Source organism: Struthio camelus, chromosome 2, assembly GCF_040807025.1.
Source record: "Struthio camelus isolate bStrCam1 chromosome 2, bStrCam1.hap1, whole genome shotgun sequence".
NCBI classification, from domain to species: domain Eukaryota; kingdom Metazoa; phylum Chordata; class Aves; order Struthioniformes; family Struthionidae; genus Struthio; species Struthio camelus.
In genome coordinates this window covers 146,068,201-146,079,166 of record NC_090943.1, presented here as the reverse complement: position 1 = coordinate 146,079,166, position 10,966 = coordinate 146,068,201, and the positions used below count along the sequence as shown (strand labels likewise).

Sequence of the window (10,966 nt, the reverse complement as noted above, 5' to 3'; positions counted from 1 at the left end):
TAAATGCCTGGGGAAAAATAACTCAGTAAAGCCCACCAACATAGATCTGTCAGCAGCAAGCTATGCCACACCACACTATTCTCCATTTCTTTCTTTGTGCAAACTGGCCTAGTGGCTACAGGAGCACTACCTGCAGAAATCTCACTGCTGCTGCAAAGGCTTTTGAAATGGCAACCATGTAAAATCCTCACAGATGAAACAGTGAGCTCCAATTCATACCAATCACAAGCAGAATGACAACTATAAAAAATGCTCTCAAAAAGCAACTACCAAAGGCTTACTGGGAAACTGAGAAGATACTCAAGTGGGGTCCTGCAATGCTTTGCCAGGGATCCATTCCATACGTTCATTAACAACTCAGATTACAGAGTAAAAGAGGACATTTGCAAGACTTGCCCATGATACCATACTCGGATGAGTTGCACACAGTTTAGGACACAAGAACAGAATGCTGATCTTGATAAATTCCATCTGAGATCGATTAAAGACAGCTGTGCACACACCGAATATGAATAAAAGTACAAAATGGAGATTAGTAGGCTGGACAGTAGCGGTACAGAAATGGATCCGGTGCACTTGCAAGATGCAGATTGAATGTAAGTCAGTGTGATGCAGTTGCAAAAAGACAAATGTAATTCTGGCATGCATTAATGCAACTAATATATGTAAGCCCCAGGAGCTAATAGCCTCATTTACTCTGCACTAGCCTCAGCCAGCACTTTGGGTCGCACTTTGGACAATACAATTTAAGAATACAGTCAAACTGGAGAAGATCCAGAGGGGAGCACAAAAAATTCCTCGATTAGAAGACCTGACCCATGAGAAGTAATTGAATTAACTGGGTTTACTTAAAAGACGAGACCAAAAGGACAAGATAGCAAGGTTCATATGAGGCCACTATTCATCATACCTTTTGCCAGTAAGAACAGTAAGTAATCGACTTTAACTTGCAGGGATACAAATTTTGCTTTGATAACTTCCCACGTGTAAGGTTCAACGCTGGTACACACTGCTTACAGGGTCATGGAATCCCTTTCATGGGAAGCTGTTAAACAAGTCAAGCAAAAAGACTGTCACAGTCTTGGCAGATCTGATCCAATCTTGGAGCAAGGTAATGGACTACATAACTTCTTGAGATTTCCTTTAGTCCTTTTCTCTGAAAGATCTGCAACATGCAGTAACGTCTTGCATGGTGTTTGTGATTTTGTAACAGGCTAAGAAGAGAGAACATACAAATGTGTTTGCCACACCATCAAAGCGCTGCATAGAACTTAACCTTTTACATTAAATGGACAGTATTTTTCAGAGGAAAGCTGTGTAGTATTTCCTGAAAAACCTGAGACACTGCTTGAACAGACTCATGCTGGGTAACAATGTCGTGATGAATACAAGTTCCTCCCTTCCCAGAAACCTCAGTGCTAAAAGCCATATCAAAGTTTCAAAATATACATCCAACCTATTCTTTCACTGAAAGCTACCCAAATAATGCAACTCCCTCAGGAAGTCTCTAGTTTATCTTATCTACACCAAAAGCCATAAAACAACAACAATACGTTAAGTATCTCCAAATAATCAAAGCACCAATAGCAAAATTCCACAGACAGAACTTTACATTTACATTACCTTCCCACTGTCTAGACTTGGGCAACACTTCTGATGACACTACGGAATACGGAAGGATCATAAACTGAACAAGTCCAAAGGTGAGTTTTGGAGGCAAATTCAAAGTCCAAAGCAAAACCTTTAAGGTTTAAACAGGTAAATTAAAGGCCTAAAAATTATACTCAGTACAATGGAGCTGAGTAGATACAAGTGCAAGCTGACCTCTACTTTCTTTGTGAACTCTGCAAGACTAATCAACTTCACTGGTCAGACCTCAGGAAGACCGCAGTTTTACTAAAACTCTCCAACCTGTTTTTGTGAAAATGGGAAACAAAACGTAGGCGTCAATCCTGTCAGCGTTTGATGACAAAAGAAATCCTACTAGTTCATTTCGTCAAGACAGGAAAGCAGTTCTATACAGTTTACTGAAATGCTGCAAATTCCTTTATTACTATGTGGTTTGCAAACAGCCCCTGGTCATTAGCTTTAGCTGAGCTGAAGTGTTTTCAGCTTAACAGCAAATAACCAAAAGATGGTCTCCAGGGACTATTAGAGAGCACAGTATACAGCCAACTACTCCCTTAAGGCTACACAGCAACCATCTTCAACTTCTATTTCAGATTTTTCACATAGCTTTTTGATAGCAAGAAACCAGTATTTCTTAGAGATAGGCTAAATGCAAGTTTCTGTACTTTTATTTACTCACTTAAGTCTGCATTAAGACAAACTGTAAAGCTGTTCTTACTGATTGATTATCCAGCAGTCCTTGGTCATCTGACCTTATTATGATTACATACACTAACTTTTTCTAGTATCTAAGGTGAGAAATTTTTTTGAAAGCATTGTAAGTCCTGCTCTTATTTTTAAAATACATTTAAAGAGAAACCCGGAAGAGATGCAGGCTTTTGAAAAATCTAAAAACATATTAAATTGTGTTCCACGAGTATCCATCACAGCTGACAACCATGCTGACAATGCCAGAATACTTAACCTAAAGGCTGTCCCTGCATGAAGACAAATCTTTCCCAACAGAACACGGAAAATTTTCCACGCCTATTTTTTTGGTCCTTTTAGACAGCTTCAAGCTCCAGGACTGCCCTTAGCTAGCAAATACATTTCAGAAGTGAAGTAATAATTGTTTTTAAGAGCAGGCAGGAAATATCACATTTTACATTTTAGTTTTTTAATCTCTTTAATCAGACACATTACAATGCACAACTGTGTCTTTAGCCAGATAACAGGATGCCATCCTTCAGATCAGGAAGAGATGATAGAAAACTCCTAGACCTTCCTCTGAACTTTTAGGTACATGGAGTATTGCAAATATTCTCAATGATAACAATTCCCCCACTTAGTGTAGCGTTCCCACTATTCTTATAAAGCCTTTATAACAATTCAGTCATAGGTTTAATTTGTTACCATATTTTAGATTACAACCACTGCAGCTAGGAGTCTTATTGAACTGAGGATTGCCTTTGCTGTCTAGTACATAAAAAACATCAATTCATATGGTATTTTCAAATTGAGCATCATACAGTTTTGAAAATATAACAATTCTAACATAATTCATCCATCCTACAAGTGATATAGCTTTCCAGCTCTTAAGTGCTCATTAAGAGAGATTGTTTATGAAATAAAATATTTTTATTTAATGCTACACAATCTGAACTGAAGGAACATATACTTCACTTTAGGATTGAACTATAGGGATGCATCCCAAATATTCTCCAAAGTAAAATCAGATTACCAAATATCAATAAGTGCAAGAGATACCTTAATCAATTTGCACTGGGCATATTTTTAGACAAACTACAGCATAGGAACATTTAAACACTCCTCCCCCATCCAGCACAAAGGTTGAGAGCAGATTTCTTGTCTCCTGGGAGCCAGTCTGTCAGGATATACTTATTGATAACATTAAAAAAAAATAAATGAAGGGTTACATTCTGATGTCAAGTGCACAAGTGCAGTAGTGGATTACTCCCAGAGGAGAACAACTTTATCTATAAAAGTGGTATACAGGTTATCCCAGAATGACTATAATACAGAGAAACTATGCCAAAGTGAGTATTTACAGAGATAACTGCCATAGTAAAGAGGACAGAAAGCTAATCTCACAGAAGTAGTTCATTAAAGAGCAAACAAGTGGACAAAGACTTTGACTTTATATAATAAAATACCAAGTGCATTCTTTTAAGTGAATGAGTCTTTGAGGCTATGGTCCTAGATTTCAGGAAGCCATTTGAAGGTCAGATAAACAGTCCTGCCATGCAGCAAGAGTTACTCGGACTGCCAAAATTATTTTGCATCAATTGTAACCAAAAAAAACCCACCACTATTCTAGCATTGCTTCTTACTGTAGATTGAAAACTAAAGTTCTTAAACAAGCCCACGCCAAATGTAGAGGATGGGAGACCTTCTAGCACAATTCAGATGTTTTCTACCACTTCTGCGCTGTACATCTGGGATTAGAACTGTGCCCATAACACTAAGGTTAATTATGTTTAGCTTCTCAAATGCTCTTGGCCAGACTGCTTATTATCCAGCTTTCTCTTGACAATGAAACTTCAATCACATCTGATGTCTTAAAACTAGCCATATGATTTTAGTTACTTTGGCTCTACTCCAATAGGCTTATTTTAAGCTGGTTGTGAAGTAAGGGTATTAATAGCTGGTTACTTTATGTATTTCTTGAAGAGCTGCTACTGAAACAACCAGAGACATCTGAAGGGGGAGCTTGTGTGGTTGACTGCTCAAGTATCTTTAAAAACCTTTCAAATCAATAATTACAACTAAGGGCAGAGTTACTTTAACCTGATATAATATTTGTGAGCGTTACTCAAGCCAGCATGCCCCAGAGCATTCAATTCTATCATCTTTCAGCTTCCTCAGCCATCTACCAAATATTAAGGATCACTTGTCTAACAAGAATCTCTCCAGTGCATGACTCCAAGGAACAAGCTCCCTTGCAATAAAGGAATCTCATTCTAAATGACTTTTAGTACTAGATTCGCATGTGCAGAACAAAACACGTGGAAGGAAGTCTCACGATTCTAATGCAGCTTCTAAGGAGTTGAGTTTGCCTCTTGAGCCAAGAACTTGAACACTAGTGACTGAGCTCAAGCATGCAGCACACTGAACAATAAATCTGAGCAGCTTCCCTCTTCACTTAAGATTAATTTACTGTAATGTACATTACTTTCAGTGGAATAATACTGCTCAAGTTCTGGCAGGATGGGGAAGATTCCACTTTGTCTTTTTTAGGATATTAATAAGGCAGATAATGCAGAAAGTTGAAACAGAACTTCTACAAGCATTTAATCTGTGATACTGTAAAATCAAAGTACTACTTTATTAAATGAGTTATTTTACACAATATGAACATCAATATAATTACAATTGTAAAAAATTTTTTATAACAAGTATGGACTGATTTTTCAGGATTTCCAAATAGGGCACAACTGTACATTTACACAGAATTGTCTTTGCATGAAGCCCAAGAGGGAACAGCATAAAAATATGAATGTTTCTGTAGCCCCTTCATTTTTGCTGATCAACAGTTTTAGAAAAGCAGCTGCAGGTTTGTTATGTAAGGTCTGACAGTAGAAGAGTCAATAGGTGCCATGACTTCACCTATAAAAAACAAGAATAACTCAGTTAAGCTGAACTGTTACACAATGTTGCTTACCTTTGAGTGAATGAAATACCATAACTATTTTACCTTATTTCAGCCTTTTTCGTTGTAACCACATTTTCAGTTACAGCCTAACAAATGGCTATTGGGAAGTCTACTCCACAAGTTCATACAGAGGTTAAATTTTATGTCTGGATGCAGAAGAATCTGCATTCACTTGCCTAACTTCAAGAACAAGAAAGGCTCAATTATTGGGCACGCTAAACAACTTATTACGTGTTTTGTAGCAACAGCAGACTGTATTTACTACAAATACTTTGTTCAAAGCAAAAACTAATGAATAATGTATTCTTATAACTAAGAATGACCATTTCAAATTACATTCATTCCCTTTAAAACAGCATCCTTGCACAGTGAAGTGCCACAGCCCTTTCACTCACGTAAGTATTAGTTTGCGTCTCACGTGTAACAGTTCGGGGGTATAACTTTGAACTACAGTTAATTTTCACATAAGAGAAAAAACAGCAAGTATCAACTCTCAGCTGGTTGGGGAAAAAGCTACTTTACAATACAACTTTCTCAGACTATTATTTATAAATTAAGGTAACGACCTGTAGACAACTTTACGCCTGAACATCAGCCAATTCTGGAGGAAGTGGAGTCTTAGGATGCTTGCTTTCAAAGTGCTGTTTGAAGGTCTTGGGGTCCGGCATTTGTGTCTGATTAAAGAGAGACATTTAACTTTATGCACAGTACAAGAGCGAAATGATATTACAAAAACTGTTCTCCCACTATGTTTTAGTTTGCTTTACAAAGAAAAAAAATCTCCTCAATGACACTGCTCTAGGGATAGAAGCACCATTAATGTAGCTGCATATTAAGAGAGAATGTTTACCCTCAGAATCAGAGTCACTTTTAAGCATTAGTATCACAGTCTTGGCATGTTCATCAACAGTATTATTCTTACTTGAAACCTCCCTGCAGCTCTTATGTATGTCACATGCTACTTTGGTGGGGAAACTTATCTCCTTACCATTTTCCTTTTTAACATAAAAATACAAATGTTTATCCTTTTCAGAAGCAAATCTTTATGAAAGGTATTTATTCTGTTTACGAAAAGGCTCAAGAGTTACGCAGCACAGGCCGATTCTCTATGTGGCACAAGCTATCTAAGACCATTGCTGCTACATACCTGCAGGCATTAACTGCCCAAAGCAATTACTACTACTGCCTCATTTCACAAAAAGGAATGCTGGTTACAAGTACTTAAGTGGGCATTCCTTAATTTGGAATCTTCTTTAAGACATTAAGAGTGACAAATCTATCCTAGGACTGGCTATTTAGGTGAAAAATGCAAGTTTATCCTTCAGCTCCAAGACTGGCACATTCTTCAGGAAGTCAGCCAGAAAGAAAGTATAGTCTCATTAGTGCTTACATTTCTGTTCTCTTTTCAAGTCATTTATTCTAGTAGAAGTTGTTGTATATCACACCTACATTCAAGCTTTTAGTATCAGGCAGTAACACTTTTCCTCTCTTCATTAACATCAATAACCAGTGATCCTAAGGCAGGCCAGTTCCTGTACATCACCAAATGAAAAGACGCTTCCTTTGTGCTGGAAGTGATCTTAAACCTTTTAAACTTTATATGACATACCAATAGCACATGCAGACCCTTGCAGGTCAGCAGGCAGGATAACTAGCTGTACAAAACAGATCAGCACATGTCCTCACAGATTTTCTTATATCTAAATTATCAGTTCAGCTGCGTGACCTGTAAACAAGTCACAACTTTATATTAGATACATAACAGATACAAAGGTTTATAGCAAAAAGCTAGTCAGCCACTTAAAAGTGGCTTTACTTAGTTTCCACTGTATCATCTTCTAACAAGTTCCGCTATAGCCTGGAAGAAAGTCCTGCCTACAATAATACTTGGCCTTCAGTTCCTCTTACCCTACAGACAGTGCAGGTATATATCAAGGCAGCCTTGGCTGCAGCCTTCTGATCATGTCCTTGTTTCTTTTTTTGCTCAGCTTGTTTTTTGGCATTTTTCTGCTGTGACTGAATCTTCTGCTGTCCACGAGCCATATCTACAAACAAAAAGAAGACATTTAGTCTATGCATGTGAGAAACAACTGCTGCTAGTTGACTCACAGGCCATAACTATGAACATAAGCAGTCTTGTGCTCTTTCCATAAGGCCTACAACTCCCATAATTCAAATACTACAGATGTCTGTTCAAGCTCTTTTTGTAAAGACCCTCTGGTTTTAGTATCTTGCCAAAAATATTCACTACATTAAATTAATCCATTCTAACGCTTCCTCTTCTAGAAGGTTCAAGGTCTACCTCTGAAAGGTGTTTTCAAAGAGTAAAACAATTTGTTTCCTTTGCAGTTAATAGAAACTTTTTCTCCATCTCCACAGGTACAGTAAAATTTAGAGTTTTTGTTTTTGTTTTTGTTTTTTTTTAACTTAAGACTCAGCCTTTATTTCTGGAAACCAGAACAGGCTCCAAGAAAGACAAATCAAAAATATTTTTTGGTGTACCTGCTTGTGATTTGCTTTGGAATCAGGAACAGTAAGAACAACATGTCATCTTTCTTTATGCAAGGCTGTTTTTATAGGCAATCATCCTCTTTGATTTCCAGCTGACTTCATATACATGTATTCCTTAGAAAAATGGAGTAAAAGTGCCTCCATCAGGAGTCCTTACTCCATACAAAACAGCAGCATAAAGGAACCAGACATTGTTGCCACCTACCATTAGAAGGTCCCACATAAAAAGAAACGGGATACTAAACCACATTTCAGGCAACAGCTAAATGACGTATTTTACAAAGTAACGTTCCACCTGCATGCAGCCTACTAGGACACCCAACCCAGCCAGCAACCCACCCCCAGAGCAGATGCCAGGCAGGATTCAGGAACACAAACACAGCAGACTTCAAAGTGTGATTATATAATCCAGCAGCCCACTTTCAGCTACCATCCTTCTTACAGTCTCTTACATCCCACACATAATCCAGTTGTGCGGCTCTCCTGGAAATGCTACATTTACTATACAAGCACAGGACAGCTAGTAAAGTCCATTGTTTCCAGGACGACTAGTAAAGTCTAACGCTGCCCAGAAGCTAGTTGGTTGGTTATTGTCCCTATATGCAACGTGTAGCTTTGCAGTAAGTTTAGGACTTCATGAAAATGCACCACACAGATACAACAGGTCTGTCATGCAGTCCTTCCTACAAGGACAGCCTTCCACTGCAAGGAGAATGGCCTATCTAGACAAAAGATTGAGCTCCAGTAAGTAGCTACGAAAATTCCTCAGAACCACTATAAAAATGAAATTTTCATGAAGCGCGTCAGCTGCACCTGGAAATTCAGTAGTATTGCAAGAATTCCTAGACATGTAGCTTCAAAGCGCTCAACACATAAACAAGAAGATGGTCCTGACCAAAAAGAGCTCACACAGACTGAGAGGCACCTTTCAGGCCAAAGGGTCAAGTTTTCTCTCTGCATCTCTCTCTGCACACCATGCAACTCTGCAAAAGTATCATCCTACATCTTGAATGTTCCCCTACCAGTTTCTCCAGAAGAAAATTTAGAAGTCCAAGTAATTCTATAGCTAATATTCTTTAATATGGCTAGTAACAATGAGGACAAGAAAACTAATTCTATTAACAAGCATACAGAAATATATGAAGTTTCTGGTGCTCAACAGTTTCCAGGAGATATAGCATCAAATGTTAATAGATTAAAAATACCAGTTTATGTTTCACTGTCAAAAGTTTCAGTGGATGCTACCATTACTCTGAAACACCCCAGCCAGGGCCTCACACTGTTTATGTAGAGCACGGCTTAAAAAGAACTTTGCATTCCCGTTAAAAAAAAAAGAAAGTTATTGGCAATAGCTTTACATATACTAGAAGGAACTGTAGATTTATTTCAGTTCCATTTTATCAGCATTACAGCAACCCTCCAAGAGTCAAAGAGCTCCCGACAGAAAATATATATTCAGATATAGTAAGCAAGAAATAGTAATATGCAACTGCTTTATTAAGATCTATGTATTTTAGTCCCTTGATAAGAGCTCGTTAACTACTACATTGCAACAGCTCAGTCACACTGAGCTCATATGTATTGGGCAATTGCTGTTTTTAGCTAAGACACAAACAAGGAAATATGAACAAAAACATCTGCTTAAAAAATATCAACTTTCATAGGATGCCGGGGACCAAAACACCAGCAGTGTTTAAATACTGCAAGTTACACTTAATACAACTGAAACACACAGAGCACTAACTATTGGAAAATTAAGAACATTTGACCTATGAGTATGCTGACAAACTGACAAAGACAATCCCAAAGTTTGTTATAAAAAGAAAATAGAGTTCATCTACAAGGCTACAGCTGCCTTTTAGTTGCACAACACAGATAAATGTTGTTTCCTTTATCAGGCACACCCTCTAAGAGTTCAGCAAACTGGCCTGGTGTTTGGAAGAGAAGCGTGTGAGCGCACAGGAAACCTAACATACAACATACCAACACACGAGACCTTGCAGCTGGATCATAAAAGCAACAGCACATGCGTTACAGTGCAGCGTGGCTAAAACCTGCAGTATGCTGATGCCTCACACAGACTCATTTCCTTGTCAACACCCAGGGCCCGAGCAGATACTTTCAAGTCCTAAAGCCAGACACCAACAGCTGCTTCCGCTGTCACTTCCAGAGACACACAGCAGCTCGCAGCAGCCTAGCCCCCGCCACCAGGCCGCGGCGAGGAGCGGCCAGCTCGGCCCCCCCCCGCCCCGCGGCAAACGAGCACCCCAACGGCGCAGCCGGGCCGCAGCCGCGAGGGGCCGAGGGGCGCCGGGGCCCTCAGGCCGCAGCCCGCCGGCCAGCGCCACCACGTGCCGCGCGGGAAGGCGCCGAGGCACGGAAGCGGGTCCGAGCCGCCGAGCCCCGGCCCCGGCGGGGGCGCCCACGGCAGGCCGGCAGCCCAGCGGAGCGCTGCCGGGCCGGGCCGGGCCGGGCCGGGCCGCCCCCTTCCCGGCCGGGCCGGGCCTGCCCCGCCGCCTCTCAGCCCCCACCGCCGCGCCGCCCGCCCGCCCGCCCGCCGCGGCGGGAAGGGCCGCCCCGCCGCTCACCCGGCCTCGGTGTCCGGCCTCGGCGGCCCTGGCGAGCGGGTGGGGAAGGCTCCGCGCGGCCCCGCAGCAGCCGCCGCCGCCTGCCCGAGAGGAGGAGGAAGAGGAGGAGAGGGAGGGGGGGAAGGGGCGGGGGAGGAAGGGGAAGGCGGCTGCGCTGGCACTGCGCACGCTCTGCCCCGCCCCCGCCGGCAGGCGCGCGCCGGCCCCGCCAGCGCCTCCTCCGGCCCCGGCGGCCAATGGCGGCGACTCCCTGTTACATAACGCGGGGCGGGTGGGGGGGACAGTAGCGGCCGTTACGGCTCTTCACGGCGACGGCGGGCGCGGTTCGGCCGGGGGCAGCTGAGGTGGCCTCGGCCTGGTGCCGTGGCGGGGAGCCGCTGCGCCGGGCGTCAGCCCTCGGCCGGGGGCTCGGCCCCCGCCTTGTCCCGCCTGCCCCCGTCCTGCGGGCGGGCGGGCGGGCGGGCAGCTGAGGCGGCCGGGCCGCCCCGGCACGTCCGTGCCGCCAGGCGGGCGGCGGCAGGGCGAGGCGCTGCGGGGCAGCAGGGGCACGGAGCCGGTGCGGGTCCTGCTCCTGCCTCTGCGGCGT

The 10,966-nt window shown here is 42.3% G+C and overlaps 1 protein-coding gene across 1 annotated transcript; it reads right to left on the bottom strand.

Annotated features, from left to right (window-relative positions):
* Positions 1 to 4,918: 4,918 nt before the first annotated feature.
* ZNF706 (zinc finger protein 706) lies at positions 4,919 to 10,564 on the bottom strand. The gene is made up of 4 exons (XM_068932908.1): positions 10,381 to 10,564; positions 7,190 to 7,326; positions 5,848 to 5,955; positions 4,919 to 5,235 (listed from the first exon to the last, which is right to left on the bottom strand). Exons 2-3 carry the CDS (start codon positions 7,322 to 7,324, stop codon positions 5,860 to 5,862), a joined length of 231 nt encoding a protein of 76 aa, XP_068789009.1. The 5' UTR covers positions 7,325 to 7,326; positions 10,381 to 10,564; the 3' UTR covers positions 4,919 to 5,235; positions 5,848 to 5,859.
* Positions 10,565 to 10,966: the final 402 nt, after the last annotated feature.